Source organism: Tachyglossus aculeatus, chromosome 5, assembly GCF_015852505.1.
Source record: "Tachyglossus aculeatus isolate mTacAcu1 chromosome 5, mTacAcu1.pri, whole genome shotgun sequence".
In the NCBI taxonomy this organism is placed as follows: Eukaryota; Metazoa; Chordata; class Mammalia; order Monotremata; family Tachyglossidae; genus Tachyglossus; species Tachyglossus aculeatus.
This window is the reverse complement of record NC_052070.1, coordinates 60,567,766-60,587,005: the sequence shown is the minus strand read 5'-3', so window position 1 is coordinate 60,587,005 and position 19,240 is coordinate 60,567,766. Positions and strand designations below refer to the sequence as shown.

The 19,240-nt window shown below is 50.0% G+C and overlaps 1 protein-coding gene across 3 annotated transcripts in view; it reads left to right on the top strand.

The window, feature by feature from the left end:
• The window catches only part of GABRD (gamma-aminobutyric acid type A receptor subunit delta), a 29,863-nt gene extending 11,082 nt beyond the window's left edge, over positions 1-18,781 (top strand). Inside the window, exons 2-9 of one of the 3 annotated variants that reach the window (XM_038746977.1) lie at positions 2,032-2,144; positions 3,271-3,338; positions 4,672-4,892; positions 7,303-7,385; positions 10,288-10,425; positions 10,761-10,913; positions 14,837-15,048; positions 17,738-18,781. In XM_038746977.1, coding sequence (XP_038602905.1) covers positions 2,032-2,144; positions 3,271-3,338; positions 4,672-4,892; positions 7,303-7,385; positions 10,288-10,425; positions 10,761-10,913; positions 14,837-15,048; positions 17,738-18,037 — 1,288 coding nt within the window. In that variant the 3' untranslated portion in view covers positions 18,038-18,781. Of the gene's footprint in view, positions 1-2,031; positions 2,145-3,270; positions 3,339-4,671; positions 4,893-7,302; positions 7,386-10,287; positions 10,426-10,757; positions 10,914-14,836; positions 15,049-17,737 lie in introns of those variants that run through there. The other 2 variants (XM_038746976.1, XM_038746978.1) reach the window with 2 other exon arrangements.
• The last annotated feature ends 459 nt before the right edge of the window (positions 18,782-19,240 follow it).

Sequence of the window (19,240 nt, the reverse complement as noted above, 5' to 3'; positions counted from 1 at the left end):
CTCAGAAGTTGTGAGTTCTAATCCCAGGGCTGCCACGTCAGCTGTGTGACCTTGGGCAGGTCAGTTAACTCCTCTGTACCTCAGTTCCCTCATTTGTAAAATGGGGATCACGGCTGTGAGCCCCAAGAGGGACTGTGTGCAACCTGATTACCTTGTAACTACCTCAATGCTTAGAACAGTGCTTGGCACATAGTAAGCGCTTAACAAGTACCAAATTTTTTTTTGGCTCCTTTTATTCATTCCCCCCTGCCCATCCCTAAAGCACTTATGTACATATATTACATAAATCTGTAGTTTATATTAATGACTGTCTCCCCCTTTAGACTGTATGTTCACTGTGGGCAGGGAATGTGTCTTATATTGTACACTCCCAAGTACATAGCACAGTGCTCTGCACAGCTGTGCACGACTGATTGATTACCTCTGGCAGTTGGCTGGCCCTGGGTGTGTTTCTTCTATGTACACATGCACATGTGTGTATGCGCGCGTACCCACACCCACCCACCCACCCACACACACACACACACACACACAGAGTCTTCTTGTGCTACAGGCAGCAGCAGGGTTCCAGTTAGAAAATGTTTTCACTTTCACCCGTGAAGTTAGGAGGGCAGGTTCCAAACCCAGCCCTACTATTAGCTTGCTGGGTGACCTTGGGCAAGTTGCTTAACCTCTCTGGGACTCCCTTTCATTATCCATTAAATGGGAAGAACCCTTCTCCTAATCCTTCAGGGATGATGTGAGGATGAAATGAGATCACTTTGAATTTAAGAGGTGACTAAATCTGGGCTAAAAGGAGAAGCCCTCGCACTCTGTGATGCAGTTGCCGATTCTACTACTTCTGGCAAAGCAGCATGGGAAGCAGTGTGGCCTAGTGGAAAGAGCATGAGACCGGGAGTCAGAGGACCAGGGTTCATTCATTCAATCGTATTTATTGAGCGCTTACTGAGTGCAGAGCACCCCTTCGTCCCCCTCTCCATCCCCCACATCTTACCTCCTTCCCTTCCCCACAGCACCTGTATATATGTATATATGTTTGTACATATTTATTACTCTATTTTACTTGTACATATCTATCCTATTTATTTTATTTTGTTAGTATGTTTGCTTTTGTTCTCTGTCTCCCCCTTTTAGACTGTGAGCCCACTGTTGGGTAGGGACTGTCCCTATATGTTGCCAATTTGTACTTCCCAAGCGCTTAGTACAGTGCTCTGCACATAGTAAGCGCTCAATAAATACGATTGATGATGATGATGACTAAGCGCTTGGGAAGTACAAATTGGCAACATCTAGAGACGGTCCCTACCCAACAGCGGGCTCACAGTCTAGAAGGGGGAGACATACAACAAAACAAAACATATTCACAAAATAAAATAAATAGAATAAATATGTACAAGTAAAATAGAGTAATAAATACGTACAAACATATATACAGTGAGCGTTTACTGTGTGTAGAGCCCTGTGCTAAGCGCGTGGGAACTACACGGCCATCATTCATTCATTCAATCGTATTTGAGTGCTTACTGTGTGCAGAGCACTGGACTAATAATGTTGGTATTTGTTAAGCGCTTACTATGTGCCAAGCACTGTTCTAAGCGCTGGGGGTGGGGGGGGGGATACAAGATCATCGAGGTTGTCCCACGTGGGGCTCACAGTCTTAATCCCCACTAAGCGCTTGGGAAGTACAAGTTGGCAACATTATTATAGGGTTCTCATCCTTGACTTCACCACCTGCCTGCTGTGTGACCCTGGACAAATCACTTCACTGCTCAGTGCCTCGGTTTCCTCTTCTGTAAAAATGGGGATTCAGTATCTGTTCTCCCTGTTACTTATATTATGAGCTCAAGACTGTGTCCAACCTGATTATCTTGCATCTATGCCAGCACTTAGTAGAGTGCTTGGCATGTAGTAAGAGCTTAATTACCATTATTATTAGTACTCTTAAACAATGGTATTTACTGAGTGCTTATCCTGTGCAGAGCACTGTACTAAGGTGATAATATACTAAGCTATCTGCTCCCCTCAATGCAGGGCAATGAACGACATTGGTGACTACATTGGCTCCGATGTGGAGATCTCCTGGCTCCCTAACCTGGATGATTTGATGACCGGCTATGCCCGGAACTTCCGGCCCGGGATTGGCGGTAAGATGGGCAGTGGGCCCTGGGTGGAGGGGAGAGGGGTGGCAGTGCCCAGGGAGACTCTCCCTGTGGGGTGAGTCAGACCTCATCTGGGGTGATAGGAAACCCGCCCTCACTGGGGTGACTACCCCCCTACCCTTCCCCACCAATCAATCAATCGTATTTATTGAGCGCTTACTGTGTGCAGAGCACTGTACTAAGCGCTTGGGAAGTACAAGTTGGCAACGTATAGAGACAGTCCCCACCCAACAGTGGGCTCACAGTCTAAAAGGGAACCACCTACAGAACTATCTCTCGCAGGGAGAATGAGCTGAATAGCAGCTCCCGGATTTCTTAGCAGCCTCTCTGATCCAGCCCTCAGAGGACTTCTGTTCTAATAGTACAGAAAGAAGATCCTGGGGAAATAATAATAATAATGGTATTTGTTAAGCACTTACTATGTGTCAAGCACCGTTCTAAGTGCTGGGGGAGATAGAAGATATCAAGTTGGACACAGTCTCTGTCCCACATGGGGCTCACAACATTAATTCCCATTTTACAGCTAAGGTAACTGGAAATAATAATAATAATGGCATTTGTTAAGCACTTACTATGTGTCAAGCACCGTTCTAAGTGCTGGAGGAGATAGAAGCTGTCAGGTTGGACACAGTCTCTGTCCCACATGGGGCTCACAACATTAATTCCCATTTTACAGCTAAGGTAACTGGAAATAATAATAATAATGGCATTTGTTAAGCACTTACTATGTGTCAAGCACCGTTCTAAGTGCTGGGGGAGATAGAAGCTATCAGGTTGGACACAGTCTCTGTCCCACATGGGGCTCACAACATTAATTCCCATTTTACAGCTAAGGTAACTGAGGCATAGAGAAGAGAAATGACTTGCCCAAGGTCACACTGCCTGCCCCACTGGGAGCCCTAGCCCCACACCCATCAGCTGCTGGAAACCCGGGCTTTCTGGACCAGGGCTATCTCTGGCCCATGTTCCCTCCCAGATGTCTGCCTGGGCCCTGAATTCTTCAAGCTGGGAGGCAGAAATAGGGTGGCAATGCCTAAGGTCAGACCATCCATGTCTGTGTATGTGCATGTGTGTGTATATATCTGTAAGCCCCTTGTTCTCTCACATTCAGGTCCTCCTGTGAATGTGGCTCTTGCCATCGAGGTGGCCAGCATTGACCACATCTCAGAAGTTAACATGGTAATATCCCATGGGGGCCCTGAGCTGGGACAATAATGTTGGTATATGTAAAGTGCTGACTATGTGCCAAGCAATGTGAAAAGCAGTGGGGTAGAGACAAGATAATCAGGCCAGATACAGTCCCTTCCCATATGGGGTATACAGTCTAAGTGGGAGGGAATACAGATATTTAATCCCCATTTTTCAAATGAGGAAACTGAGGCACAGAGAAGGATGCCACAGCTCTCCCTCCTCCCTGACCTCCCCAACCTCCCATCACATCCAAATAAGAAAGTTCAACCACTCTGACACTCTAACCACAATTCCTTGATCACTGCATCAATCAGTGATTTTTATCAAGCACTTACTGTGTGCAGGGCACTGTACCAAGGGCTTGAAAAGTACAATAGAATAGAGTTGATAGATGTGATTCGCTGCCCACAAAGAGCTTCCAATCTACTGGGGGAGACAGACATTAAAATTGATTACAGATAGTATACCAACCCTGGTCTTGTCATTTTCTCCAACAATTGCCCAATAATTAATCAATCAGTTGCATTTATTGAGTGCTTACTATATGCAGAGCAGTGTACTAAAAGTTAGGTAGAGTACAGTCTAGCAGAATTAGCAGATACGTTCCCTGCCCATAACAAGCTTATACTCTAGAGGGAGAAACAGGCATTGATATAAATGAGCAAATTACAGATACTTAAATGCTGCGGGGAATCAATCAATTAAGAATACTATTGAGCACTTATTGAAGGCAGAACTCTGCACTGGGTGCTTCCTGGGGCCAGTGGAAATAAAGGATATGAGCCTGGCCCTCGAAGGACTTTTGTTCTAATAGTGGAGAAAGAAGATCCTGGGGAAAGAGTAATAATAATAACAATAATAGTACTTGTAAGCACTTACTATGTCAAGCACTGTTCTAAGCGCTGGGGAGATGCAAGCTAATCAGGTTGGACACAGTCCACGTCCCACATGGGGCTCACAGCATTAATCCCCACTTTACAGATGAGGTAACTTGGGCCCAGAGAAGTGAAGTGATTTGCCCAGGGTCATAGAGCTGACAAGTGGTGGAGCCAGGATTAGAACCCATGACCCCTGACTCCCAGGGCTGGGCTTTAGCCACTAGGGAGGAGGTGGCTGCAGCAGGTGGCAGCGACCGGTGGGCAACTCTTCTTGGGCCTTGGTGTTCCTGGGCAGGGGCTGAATCTCGGGGGTTCCCCAGCAGATGGCCGGCCTTAGCGGAGGGGACCCAGGGGATCCCGTCCGCCTGGTAGCCCGGGTAGTGCCACATGGCCAACCCTGCGGCTTTCCACCCCTGCCACTCCTTCCGACCCCTTGGCTCCAGGAGTACACCATGACGGTTTTCCTGCATCAGAGCTGGAGGGATGACAGGCTGTCTTACAACCACACCAACGAGACGCTGGGCCTAGACAGCCGCTTCGTCGACAAGCTCTGGCTGCCCGACACGTTCATCGTGAACGCCAAGTCGGCCTGGTTCCACGATGTGACTGTGGAAAACAAGCTCATCCGCCTGCAGCCCGATGGGGTGATCCTCTACAGCATCAGGTGAGGGGGAGACCCCTGACCGGTGGCTTGTCCGGCGGCCGGGCCCGGCTTTCTCTGGGCAGCCGCTGGGCAGGAGGGCTAGGTCGTGGACTTACTTCTGCCATTGACTTGCTGTGTGAACATGGGCAAGTCACTTAACCTCTCTGGGCCTGTTTCCTCAACTGCCCGGTGAAGAGCAATCTCAACCTTTCTTTCCCTCAAAAGGATGCTGGGAAGACATATGAAACATCATGCGGAGGGCTTGGGGGTAGGGCAAGTTCATTCATTAATTCATTCAATTGTATTCAGCGCTTACTATTTGCAGAGCACTGTATTAAGCACTTGGAAGAGTACAATATAACAATAAACAGACACCTTCCCTGCCCACAGTGAGTTTTCAGTTTAGAGGGGGAGACAGACCTTTTAAGCAGGGGAGAGGGGAAGGAAATAAGTACATCTGTGCTCAGGAGACAAAACCAACACCCCCCACCAGGACCCCCTGAGCCTTCTCTGTGCTTAGTTGACCCAGCATTTTCATAAGGAAATAGACTCTCTCTTAACTCATCTTCTTCCACTTCCCTCCCATCTTCCTTTCTCACTTCCGCCTCTCCTCTCTCTTCAGTCCTGCTCCCTCCCGTCTCTCTGACTTTTCCTCTCCATCTGTCTCTTCCTATTCTTCCCCATGCATCACAGGAGAGAAGCCATTAACAAGATGCATTCAGCCTCAGGCCAGATATTGGATACCTCAGGGGGAAGGAATTCTCCATTTCCATCTCCATAGAGGAGTAATATACCTAACCCCGTGGGTTGGGTTTTCCAAACCTGGATAAACCCCTGGTCTCTCACTTGCTGAACAGCCTCCAAGGGGGCCTTTATACAATGGAAGCTTTCCTGCCAGGGGGCTAGTCCAGGCCTCAGGGCTAAGTCACTTGCTCAAGGTTGCCCAACAAATCTGTGCCTTGCTGGGATTGGATTTCAGGACTCTGGACTGCCCCTCCCCAGGGAAGTCTATGGCCTTTTAGCCCATCCAGTCTAACCGGCCCTTAATTGCACAGCCAGTAGAGCTGTAGGAGAGAATCCTGGCAGGGGCAGAGGGAACTTTGTGCCTCTTCCCATGGCAAGGATAGGGGTTAGGTCACCATATGTCCCAAATGTTTTGGGACAATCCCTCAAATTTGCAGTTTTAACAATAATAATTGTGCTATTTGTTAAGCTCCTACTATGTGCCCAGCACTGAATTAAGCGCTGGGGTGGATACAAGCAAATCAGGTTGGAAACAGTCCCCGTCCCACATGAGGCTCACACTCTCAATCCCTATTTTATGGATGAGGCAACGGAGGCACAGAGAAGTGAAGCGATTTGCCCAAGGCCACACAGCAGACAAGTGGAGGAGCCAGGATTAAAACCCCAAAACTTCGAACTCCCAGGTCCATGCTGTATCCACTACACCATGCTGCTTCCTATGGTCACCTGACCCCCACTCTGCCCCTGGCCCATATACACACACACACACACACACACACGCACACACACACACAAGCACACACACGCAGACACAAATGCACACACACACACACACACCCCGCCCAAGGTGACACAGCACCTCGCCCCCTCCTACCTCACCTCCCTTCTCTCCTTCTCCAGCCCAGCCCGCACCCTCCGCTCCTCTGCTGCTAATCTCCTCACCGTGCCTCGTTCTCGCCTGTCCCGCCATCGACCCCCAGCCCACGTCATCCCCCGGGCCTGGAATGCCCTCCCTCTGCCCCTCCGCCAAGCTAGCTCTCTTCCTCCCTTCAAGGCCCTGCTGAGAGCTCACCTCCTCCAGGAGGCCTTCCCAGACTGAGCCCCTTCCTTCTTTTCCCCCTCGTCCCCCCTTCATCCCCCCATTTTACCTCCTTCCCTTCCCCACAGCACCTGTATATATGTATATATGTTTGTACATATTTATTACTCTATTTATTTTACTTGTACATATCTATCCTATTTATTTTATTTTGTTAGTATGTTTGGTTTTGTTCTCTATCTCCCCCTTTTAGACTGTGAGCCCACTGTTGGGTGGGAACTGTCTCTATATGTTGCCAATTTGTACTTCCCAAGCGCTTAGTACAGTGCTCTGCACATAGTAAGCGCTCAATAAATACGATTGATGATGATGATGGGGCAGAGCCGGGATTAGAACCTGGGTTCTTCCAACTCCCAGGCCTGTGCTCTGTCATCAGCATGTGCTGTGGAGAGGAAGAAAAGAAGTTAATACTTTCCAAAATCTTGGGGGAAGGGAGGGGCAGTCGGTCTCTGGAGGAGGCTTGGTATTGCCACCTTCACCCTGCCCAGCCTCTCTAAACACCACCTCTGGTGCCAGAGAACTGCCTGGCCTGGGTAGAGGTGCCTAGATTGGCCAGTCACCGCTGCTTTCCCTCCCCTTCTCTGGCAGAATCACCTCCGCCGTGGCCTGTGACATGGAGCTCTCCAAGTACCCCATGGACGAGCAAGAGTGCATGCTGGAACTGGAGAGCTGTAAGCCAGCCCTGCCCGCAACCCCTCTCCGGGGAAGCCCACCCGGGGTGGAACGCCTCCTCGGCCACAGGCGAAGCTCCCTTGCATCCGAGCTGTGGAGAAGCGCGTCTGTCTGGGTGTAACCCCTTCCCCCCAACCCCCACACTAGTCCCATAATCCTCAAGGCCCCCATCCCTACCGTGGCTTCTCACTCATCTGCAACCTAGTTCACAAATTGAATGAATTGTTAGTATTTATTGAACACCTACTGTGTGCAGAGCACTGTACTTGGGCACGTGTAATAGAATAAGTGAGCATGACCCCTGCCCTCAAGGAGTAGCAGATCTTGAGGTCGAGACACACTAAAATAAATTACAGTTAGGAGGGAATAATAAAGTATATAATCAATCAAGCAATCATATTTATTGAGCACTTACTGTATGCAGAGCACTGTACTGAGTGCTTGGAAGAGTACAGTATAACAGAGTTGGTATTCAATCATTTATTGAGCACATACTGTGTGCAGAGGATTGTACTAAGTGCTTGGGGAGAGTACAATATAACAAGCAGGCACGCTCCCTGCCCACAATGAGCTTACAGCCTAGAGATAAACATGTTCCCTGCTCACAAGGAGCTTTCAGTGTACAGGGGGAGAAAGACATACAAATAAATTACAGATATGTACATAAGTGCTGTGGGGTGAAAAAAGGGTACAAATCCAAGGGCGAGGGTGACCCAAAATGGAGTGGGTGTAGGGGAAATGAGGGCTTAGTCGGGGAATCCCTCTTGAAGGAGATGTGATTTTTAATATAAGATATATGCGAAGGGGTTAGAAAGGTTATGAGTACTTAAGACCTTAGATGATGCTGAAGGGCTGAAGTGGTAACTGGGGAGATGAAAAGTAGGGAGGACCACAGGACACTTATTGGGGAAAACGTGGAGGAGAAGTAATTTCAGAAGTGCCTTGAAGACAGGAAGAGCTATGGTCTGACGGATGTGAAGTAGGAGGGAGCTCTAAACAGCAGGGAAGATGGGTCAGTGATGGAAGAGACAAGAATGAGGCACAGTGAGTAGGGGGGAAGTTGTGAGAAAAGAATAGATGAGAGAGCTGTTCGAGCACCTTTCGGCCGAAGGTCGGAAGCTTCTGCTTGAAGTGAAGAGGAATCGGCCACAATTAGAACGTTTTGAGGAATGGGGCGATGGCTGCAGAATGTTTTAGTGAATCTGTCTGGAGAGTGAAGTTTGGACTGGAGAGGGGAGAGACTAATGGCGGGGAAGTTGATGAGAAGGCTGAGGTCGTAGTTAAACGGGTTATGCCAAGTGCCTGGTCCAGGGTGGTGGCTGTTTGATTGAAGTTGGCAGAGTTGAGGAGTGAAAGGAAGCAGGTGGCTGGAGACACAGGGGGTGGACGGTCATCAGGACCATCCATATGGATGTTGAAATCCCTGAGCTGATGCTGTGCAAGGGAGGAGAGAAGGATGATGGGTAAGGCATCAAAATTGCTCAGAAAATTGGAGGTGGAACCTGGGGACTAGGAGAGAAATGGGGAATAGGCCTGTTTACTAATAACAGCAGTCTCTTAGTGACATCCCCTGGGGTCAGTTCCATAGCCCATTCAGCCCTGGCCCCTGCCTCCAAAAGGTGTACCAGCTTACTTGGAGGCTGTGGTTTTGGTAGTTTTTGTCCTGGACCCCCACTCTTCTGGTTAGAAATGGACCATCTAGCATCCCTGCCTTTCCCTTCTCCATCCCTGCCTTTCCCTTCTCCATCCCTGCCTTTCCCCTCTCCATCCCTGCCTTTCCCCTCTCCATCCCTGCCTTTCCCCTCTCCATCCCTGCCTTTCCCCTCTCCATCCCTGCCTTTCCCCTCTCCATCCCTGCCTTTCCCCTCTCCATCCCTGCCTTTCCCCTCTCCATCCCTGCCTTTCCCCTCTCCATCCCTGCCTTTCCCCTCTCCATCTCTGACTTTCCCCTCCCCATTCCTGACTTTCCCCCTGTGACCCATCATGAACCATCCAAAATCCTTGACTCTCCCCTCTCATCCCTGACTCTCCCCCAGTGACCCAATATGGACCATCCAAAACCCCTGACTCTCCCCTCTCCATCCCTGACTCCCCTGTCCACCCTTGACTCTCCCCTCTCTATCCCTGATGCTCTCCGCAGTGACCCAGCATAGTCCACCCAAAACCCCAACTCACCCTCTGATGACCTCACTAAAAGTAGTGTTTCCTTGTGTTTAGTTTGACCCTGCCACCCTCCACCTCCAGTGTGTGCCCCTTGCCCTGGTGGGGTGGGATTTGGGAAACTATAATTCTATGTTTGCCCCCTCACTGGTTCTGTAAACGCTAGTCCTCCCAACTCTCAATTTTGGGGAACCAGTAAGCCTCCATTCATGTGGGGTTGTGTGGAGGGTTGGGCTGGCTCAGAATAAGAAGCGTGGCTGGAAACTGAGCTGCTGAGAGTTACAGAGGTAACTTCTCCTTACTATAAAGGCAAAAGACTGGAAGCTCCTTCTTTCCCAACCCTCAATCTCCTTTCCCCTTCCTACACCTGTTCCACTTCACTAAAGGGATTCCTATGCCCTGGGTCACCCCCTCCACCTCACCCGCACCGATCTGGGGCCCTCCCAGTTCTGCCCACTGAGTCCAACTCAAGCATCCCTAGACCTCGCCCTTTCCATCTCAGAAATGGGCTCGCCCCTCCAGACCATCTGATTCGATAGGGCCGCAGAAGTCCAAGCCCCGCAGAGGCTCTGGTTGTCCGGGTTGGTGAGCTTGTGCCAGCCGGGCTCCAGCCAGCCACCGAACCACCCCCAACGAGAGGAGCAGATGTTTGCCAAAACTGTGGGTGGTGGGGGGGAGCGGGGAGAGGCGGGGGTCTCCCACCCAGCCGACGCGGTGGACTCCGTCCCGGTCCCCTGGCAGACGGCTACTCCTCTGAGGACATCGTGTACCGCTGGTCCGAAAATCAGGAGCAGATCCACGGGCTGGATAAGCTGCAGCTAGCTCAGTTCACCATCCCCAACTTCCACTTCACCACGGAGATGATGAATTTCAAATCTGGTACCTGGAGGGCTCCAGCTGGCGGGGGTGGCTGGGGTCCGCGGGGAGGTGGGCATCAGGCGAAGGCATTGGAGAGGAAGGGGTCCATTGCCCCAAAGCTCCAAGCTGGATTTCCCGTTTCCCTGGGTTCCTCGGCTCTTTCTCACCGTGAGTCCCGGGAAGGGGTGGCAAATCTCCAGTCTCCCCACCCCAGAACATCCCTGGGAAGACACCGGGCTGGGTTAGCAGGGATCCCTCTGGGACCTCCCCTCAAGAGTGGGGGGATGTCCAAGGCGAAGGGGTCTTGATGGGCTCCCCCCATTTTCTGGGCCCGAATGGGGCTGGGCTGGCAGCAGGTCAGTTCCCCCGCCTCAGCCTGCACTTCCACCTGCGACGCAACCGCGGCGTCTACATCATCCAGTCCTACATGCCGTCCGTCCTGCTGGTCGCCATGTCCTGGGTCTCCTTCTGGATCAGCCAGTCGGCCGTGCCTGCCCGAGTGTCACTAGGTAAAGGCGCCAGGGACCCTGGGCCCGGGGACCCCGCTAGAGACCAGACAGGCAGAACTGGAACATGAATACCGGCCTCTCTCAGCTGCATGTAGTTTGAGCCCCTGTAGGTGCTGGTGGTGTTTAAGCACTTACTATGTGCCAGACACTGTATTAAGCGCTGGGATAGACACAGCAGCTCCATCACTTGTCTCCTGCATGGCCTTGGGCAAGTCGCTTAACTTCCCGATGCCTCAGTTAACTCATCTGAAAAATGGGGATAAAGTCTGTGAGCCCCATGTGGGACAGGGACTGTGTCCTACCTGATTTGCTTTTATCCACCCCTGTACTTAGTACAGTGCCTGGCACGTAGCGCTTAACAAATACCATAATTATTACAAGCATGTTGTAGGCAGGGAATGTGTCTGTTTATTGTTATGTTGTACTCTCCCAAGCAGTTAGTACAGTGCTCTGCATACAGTATGCACTCAATAAATGCAATTGAATGAATGAATACAAGCAAATCATGTTGGACGCAGTCCCTGTCCCACATGGGACTCACACTCTTAATCCCTGTTTGGCAGATAAGGGAACTGAGGCACAGAGGAAGTGAAGTGACTTGCCCAGGGTCCCACTGCAGGCAAGTGGCAGAGTCAGGATTAGAACCCAGGTCCTTCTGACTCCTTGGGCCGTGCCCATCCACTGGGCCATGCTGTTTCCCTTGAGGGATGGAGACTATGCCAGACCTGATTATCCTTTACCTATCTCAGTGCTTGGTAATAATAATGATAGCATTTATTAAGCACTTACTTTGTGCAAAGCACTGTTCTAAGCTCTGGGGAGGTTACAAGGTGATCAGGTTGTCCCACGGGGGGCTCACAATCTTAATCCCCATTTTACAGATGAGGGAACTGAGGCCCGGAGAAGTAAAGTGACTTGCCCAAAGTCACACAGCTGACAGTTGGCGGAGCCGGGTTTTGAACCCATGACCTCTGACTCCAAAGCCCGGGCTCTTTCCACTGAACCACGATGCTTCTCCTAGTACCTACTAAGCACATAGTAGAGGGTACTAAGCACACAGTAAATGCTGAGCAAATACTACCGATTGATAAGGGTTTAATAAATTCCTTAATGATCATTATTCAGAGTAGGTTATCGGTTGTAGAGCCCTGCTTCCCCCCGGGTTGGGTGGCTGGTAGTCATGGAGACAAAGCCATGAGGCTGAGGTGTCGGGAATGGGACAGTGGCAATGAGAAGCTGGAGACAACAAAGTTCCCCCTCAGAAGAAACCCTTCCCTGTCTCCCCGTGCCACCCTTCCACATCCTAGGCCAGGCTCCTTCTCAGCTGGGCCCTGGGGGCAGGGTAGTGAGGATGGACTGAGCAAGGAGAAGAGACAGGTGGTGCTCAGTGGGCCTGGATGAAGGCTTCTCTGAGGGGGGTGGCGAGGGCAGCCAGAACCCAGGCGTCCTGGGGACACAGCCTCCTGTCGTGAAAACAGAAGTCCAGGGTCCTGGAAGGCCACTGCCTTTTTTTTAGACTGTGAGCCCACTGTTTTTAGACTGTGAGCCCACTGTTGGGTAGGGACTGTCTCTATATGTTGCCAACTTGGACTTCCCAAGCGCTTAGTACAGTGCTCTGCACACAGTAAGCGCTCAATAAATACGATTGATTGATTTTTTAAAATATTTGTTAAATGCTTACTATGTGCCAACCACTGTTCTAAGCGCTGTGGGGGGATAACAAGGAAGCAGTGTGGCTCAGTAGCAAGAACATGGGCTTTGGAGTCAGAAGTCAAGGGTTTGAATCCCGGCTCCGCCAGTTGTCAGCTGTGTGACTTTGGGCAAGTCACTTCACTTCTCTGGGCCTGTTACCTCATCTGTAAAATGGGGATGAAGACTGTGAGCCCCCCGTGGGACAACCTGATCACCTTGTAACCTCCCCAGCGCTTAAAACAGTGCTGTGCACATAGTAAGCGCTTAATAAATGCTATCATTACTAGAGAAGCAGCGTGGCTCAGTGGAAGGAGCCCGGGCTTTGGAGTCAGAGGTCAGGGGTTCAAATCCCGGCTCTGCCAATTGTCAGCTGTGTGACTTTGGGCAAGTCACTTCACTTCTCTGGGCCTCAGTTACCTCATCTGTAAAATGGGGATGAAGACTGTGAGACCCCCCCCCCCCCGTGGGACAACCTGATCACCTTGTAACCTCCCCAGCGCTTAGAACAGTGCCTTGCACATAGTAAGCGCTTAATAAATGCCTTCATCATTATTATTATAACAAGGTCATCAGGTTGTCCCACGTGGGGCTCACAGTCTTCATCCCCACTTTACAGATGAGGGAACTGAGGCACAGGGAAGTGAAGTGACTTGCCCAAGGTCACACAGCTGACAAGGGGTGGAGCCGGGATTAGGGCAAATGGATGCAAGAGGCTGGGCTAGAGTCAGGCTTCACAGATCAGTGCATAGAGCTGCTGGGTAATGCCAAGCCCACCAGGTATGGCAGGTAAACGGCTCTTTTCCCTCCAAGCGGCTTAGCATTCCTGGACCTGGAGAAGCCCAGAGAGAAGCTTCTTGGTCTTATGGAAAGCGCCCAGCCCTGGGAGTCAGAGGGCCAGGGTTCTAATCCCGGCTCCACCACTTGCCTGCTGTGTGGCTTTGGGCAATTTACTTAACTTCTCTGAACTCGGTTTCCTCAACTGTAGAATAAAGATTCAATTCCTGTTCTCCTTCTAACTTAGACTGTGAGCCCCGGGTGACGCTTGGAGAAGCAGCATGGCTTAGTGGATAGAGCACGGACCTGGGAGTAAGAGGGACCTGGGTTCTAATCCTGGCTCTGCCGCTTGTCTGCTGTGTGACCTTGGGCAAGTCACTTCACTTCTCTGGGCTTCAGTTCCATCACCTGTAAAATGGGGATTAAGCTCCATGTATGAGCCCCACATGGGACAAGGACTGTGTCCAAGCCAATTTGCTTGAATTCACCACAGCGCTTAGTATAGTGCCTTGCACATAGTAAGCACTTAAAAATACCACAATTATTATTGTTATTATCTTGTATCTACCCCATTGCTTAGAACAGTGCATGACACACAGTAAGTGCTTAACAAATATTATTATTATTAATAATTATTATTACGGTATTTGTTAAGTATTATTATGGCATTTGGAGAAGCAGCGTGACTCAGTGGAAAGAGCATGGGCTTTGGAGTCAGAGGTCATGGGTTCAAATGCCGACTCCGCCAACTGTCAGCTGTGTGACTTTGGGCAAGTCACTTAACTTCTCAGGGCCTCAGTTACCTCATCTGTAGAATGGGGATTAAGACTGTGAGCCCCCTGTGGGACAACCCGATCACCTTGTAACCTCCCCAGCGCTTAGAACAGTGCTTTGCACATAGTAAACAATAAATGCCATTATTATTATTATGTGCTTACTGTGTGCCAGGCAAGGTACTAAGCACTGGGGTGGATAGAAGCAAATCAGGTTGGACACAGTCCCTGTCCCACGTGGGGCTCACAGTCTCGATCCTCATTTTACAGATGAGGTAACTGAGGCCCAGAGAAGTGAAATGACTTCTCCGGGTAAGTCATTTCACTTCTTACCCAAGATCACACAGCAGACAAGTGGCGGAGCCGGGATTAGAACCCTAAGACCTTCTGACTCCCAAGGCCGGGCTCTATTATCATCATTGCTATTATTAGGGATGTAGAAGCCAGCAACCCAGGGTTTTGGAGCTGGGGATATCGGGGCTGGCCGGCCCTGGGGTCTGTCCAGTGTCCTTTGGGTTTTCCTAGCCCATCATTCCTGGGGAGGAATTTGGGCCTTGTGTAATGATCCTAGACTCCCACACCCCGTCTGGGTTTTGGAACGGGCCAGGAGAAGTAAGGGAAAGGAAATTGCAATGCCAAGTCCCCCTTTCTGTCCCCTGTCACTCCCTCTCCCCCCCAATCCAGGTATCACCACTGTCCTGACAATGACCACTCTGATGGTCAGCGCCCGCTCTTCCCTCCCACGAGCCTCAGCCATCAAGGCCCTGGACGTCTACTTCTGGATCTGCTACGTCTTCGTTTTCGCTGCCCTGGTAGAGTACGCGTTTGCCCACTTCAACGCCGACTACATGAAGAAGCAAAAAGCCAAGGTGAAGGTCACCAAGCAGAGCAGTGAGGTCAGTGAGCGTGGCTGCTTTCCTCCGGGGATGGATCTCTCCCCTTCCCTTGAGGGAGCCGGGTTCCGTTCACCCACTCGGCCCAGAACGCTTAGGTCTCACAAGTGAGACCCTCCCTGATGGACGTTTCCTTTCATTCATTGAATCATATTTATTGAGCGCTTACTGTGTGCAGAGCACTTTACTAAGCGCTTGGGAAGTACAAATTGGCAACATATAGAGACGGTCCCTACCCAACAGTGGGCTCACAGTCTAGAAGGGGGAGACAGAGAACAAAACAAAACATATTAACAAAATAAAATAAATAGAATAAATATGTACAAATAAAATAGAGTAATAAATACATACAAACATATATACAGGTGCTGTGGGGAGGGGAAGGAGGTAAGGCGGGGGGATGGGGAGAGGGAGAGGAAGGAGGGGACTCAGTCTGGAAAGGCCTCCTGGAGGAGGTGAGCTCTCAGTAGGGCCTTGAAGGGAGGAAGAGAGGTTTTGATTGAAAATGCAGTTTGGTAATAATTATTAGGGCAGAGAGCCAGCAGTGGGCAGCCACCAAGCCAAGAAACAGGAAATCAGGTCTCAGAGGGGCTGAGCACTGTTTGGACAGTGAGCCAGTTGCCCCTAGGCAGGCTGACTGGCCCCTGGAAGCCATCCCTTTCCGTGTGTGAGGAGTCGTCTGCCGGTTGCACCAGAGTAGAGCCTGTCTTCGGGCTGGACTGGGCTCGGGAAAAGGGCTGAGTAGGCTTTTCCTGGGGTAGGGTAGCCAGCAGCAGCCTTTTTTGCCCCCATTTCAGGATCTGGCTTTCTGGAAGGTGGTCTAGTGACTAGAGCATGGGTTGGGATTCAGAAGGACCTGGAATCTAATCCCATCTCTGCCACATGTCTGCTGTATGACCTTGGGCGAGTCATTCCTCTGTGCCTCAGTTACCTCATCTGTAAAATGGAGATTAAGATTCTGAGCCCAATTTGGGACAGGGACTGTGCACAACCCAATTACCTTGTATCTACTTAGTACAGTGCCTGGCACATAGTAAGTGCTTAACAAGTATCACAGTTGTTATTATTATTATTATTGTTATTATTATTAGAACACTTCTACATTTTTTCAACCAATAGCTCTTGCAAAAGCATCCCATATTTGCTCCCAGTGCCCAGGGGAGATGGAACCTGACTGGGCTGGGCCTGGGACTGAGCTTAACTAGATTGGGCAAAACACTGTACCAAACACTTGGGAGAGTACATTAAAGGTAGAATCAATTGTATTTATTGAACAATTACTGTGTGCAGAGCACTATACTAAACAACTTGGGAGAATACATTAGAGGTAAAATTGATCAATAGCATTTTTAACGGTATTTATTAAGTACTTACTATGTGCCAGGCAACGTACAAAGCACTGGAGTACATACAAGCTAATCAGATTAGACATGGGGCTCATGGTCCTAATCCCCATTTTACAGATGAGATAACTGAGGCACAGAGATGTTAAGTGACTTGCCCGAGGTCACGCAGCAGACAGATGGTGGAGTCAAGATTAGAACTTGGATCAGTAGTATTTATTGAGCATATACTGCACCAAACACTAGGGAGAGTACACTAAGCGCTTAACAAATACCATCATTATTATTATTAGAGGTAGAATTAATCAATTAATGCTATCTATTGAACACTTACTGTGGTCAGAACACTGTACTAAGCACTTTGGAGAGTACAGACATGGTCTTGAAGAATTATCAATTGGGGTGGGGGGGATACACAAAATGATTTATAGAGAGGAGGAAAGAGAATGCAAAGAAAGCTAGATGAATAAAGGCTTAAACAGAAGAGTGCACAAAATGGTATATTCTAGTGTGTTTCAGGTGGCAGTGATTGTTTAATTGCTAAGAGTCATTGAGAGGTTATTACCTGGGGAGAAGAAAATTAATCAGGGAGAGCCTCCGGGAGGAGGTGGAATTTCAGAGCTTTGAAGATGGGCAGATTTGTGGTCTGGTGGATTTTGAAAGGGAAGGTAGTGAGTGAGGGGCTGGGAGCAGGAGAGGTGAAAGTGAAGAACAGTGAGAAGGCTCATTTGGAAGGAGTGTGGCAGGAGTCAGAAGGACCTGGGTTCTAATCCCATCACCTCCACATTTCTGCTTTGTGACCTTGGGCAAGTCACTTAACCTCCCCGGGCCTCGTCTGTAAAATGGGGATTGAGGCTGTGAGCCCCATGAGGGATATGGACTGTGTCCAACCTGATTAGCTTTTATATACCCCGGAGCTTATTACAGTGCCTGGCACATAGTCAGCGCTTAACAAATACCATAAAAAAAGGTGATGAGGGCTAATAGGTGAGGTGGAGATCCCTGAAAGATGATGATCAAGAGTTGCTTGATGCAGTGGATGGCACAGATGTTAGCAGAGCTATATCTTTCATTTATTCATTCATTCAATCGTATTTATTGAGCACTTTCTAAGTAAGCACTTACGAAGCTGTTACTTAAGTGAGTAAAATGCTCTATCCTCCATGCCTCACTCTGCTCTCCAGCCCCTTCTCCACCACTGACCCCCTTTGTTTCTCGATGACCCCAGCCCAGTTCTTGCTCAACCATCTCCCCAGCGGCGGGGTCGAGGGTGGAGTGGGCTGAGGTGAAGCTGAGTGTCCCGGTAGATTCACAGCAGCTCTCGGCCTGGTCTTCTCTTCCTCTCTCAGCTGAACATGAAGAACGCCATTGTGCTGTTCTCCCTCTCCGCCGCCGGCGTGAACCAGCAGCTGGCCATCTCCAACCGGCAGCACAAGATCCCCCGGAACCTGATGGGCTCCTACCGGTCCGTAGAAGTGGAGACGGGACAGGTGAAGAAGCAGAAGAGCCTGAAGCCTGGGAAAAGGGAAGGCCTCAAGTCCCTCTTCAAGCCCATCGACGCCGACACCATTGACATCTATGCCAGAGCTGTTTTCCCGGCTGCCTTTGCCGCGGTCAATGTGATCTACTGGGTGGCCTACACCATGTAGGGGCACAGAGCTCCCTTGGGCCAGCGGGGCCCGAGTGTCACTGCTCGCTCTTGGCTCCAGCCAGGAGCCAGCATGTCTGCTGAGGTTTTCCTAGGTCAAGAACTGCCTGGCCTAAAAGCAAGTTGGGATAACTGCCCAATGGGCAATGAGGCCTATTTTTTGAGTTTTGGGCTGGGAGTAAGAACAGACCAAACCAGCACTTGGTCTGAATTCAGGCTCTCATGTGGGCAGGAGCCTGATTTCCAATCAATCAGTGAGTCAGTGGTACTTATTGAGCACTTGCTATGTGCAGAGAACTGCACTAAGTGCTGGGGAGAGCACAGTACAGAAATATTAGCAGACGTGTTCCCTGCTCATAACGTTTTCAATCTCTGTTTGGGCCATTTGCTGAGATTCGAATCAACCACCAAATTGACCCATCTCCTCAGCTCCTCAGGACTGGGGCCCAGCACTGCTTCAGCCCCAGAGGGGCCTGGGGCAGGCCCTACCCCACTTCAGTTCTTCCCTTGGGACGGCACTACTGACCTCACCTGGGATATTCAGAGTCCGGCCCTGATGTAGCAGATGGGAGACAGACGGAGCATTCAGTTCCCCGGTCATGGTTGGACTCTCAGATCTTGGGGACGTGTGTTTGAGGCAGAGCTGTAAGGAGGACTGGGGGCTCTGCGGTTATTTATTGTCTTGGATGAAATGTTTAAGCAGAAACCCTTAGCTGCAGCATGAAATAAAGAATTCTGCGTAGAAGTGTCCCGGTCCTTTGATCCGCCACCCCTGAGGCCTTCAGCTAGCGATTGTGGAGATTTGAAAATCTGCCTCTGCAGGGGCTTGTTGTGATCTGCTGGACCTTGCCTGGGTTTCGGTGCTCTTAGAAGGGAAGCAGGGGAAGCATTTGATCTGAGCTCATGCTTTCCATTTGGCCCTATTTGTGATTGAAATTGAATCAGTCAGGATCCCAGTGGAAGAGACTCTGACCTGAGGAAAGAGCAATCGGTGTTGGAACCAGGGAGCCATCTTAACCTCTATCTCCACTATAAATCACTCCAAGGCCCAAGTTGGCCTTTAATTTCACTCTCCACCGGAAACCTCCGTCTCTCCGATGTGGGTGAGAGCTCACACAAGCACAGTTTTGCCTTCCAGGAGGCTCACGTTTGAGATGGGCATGAAGTGTGATGGAGAGCTGATCTGGAATGTTGTGTTTCACTG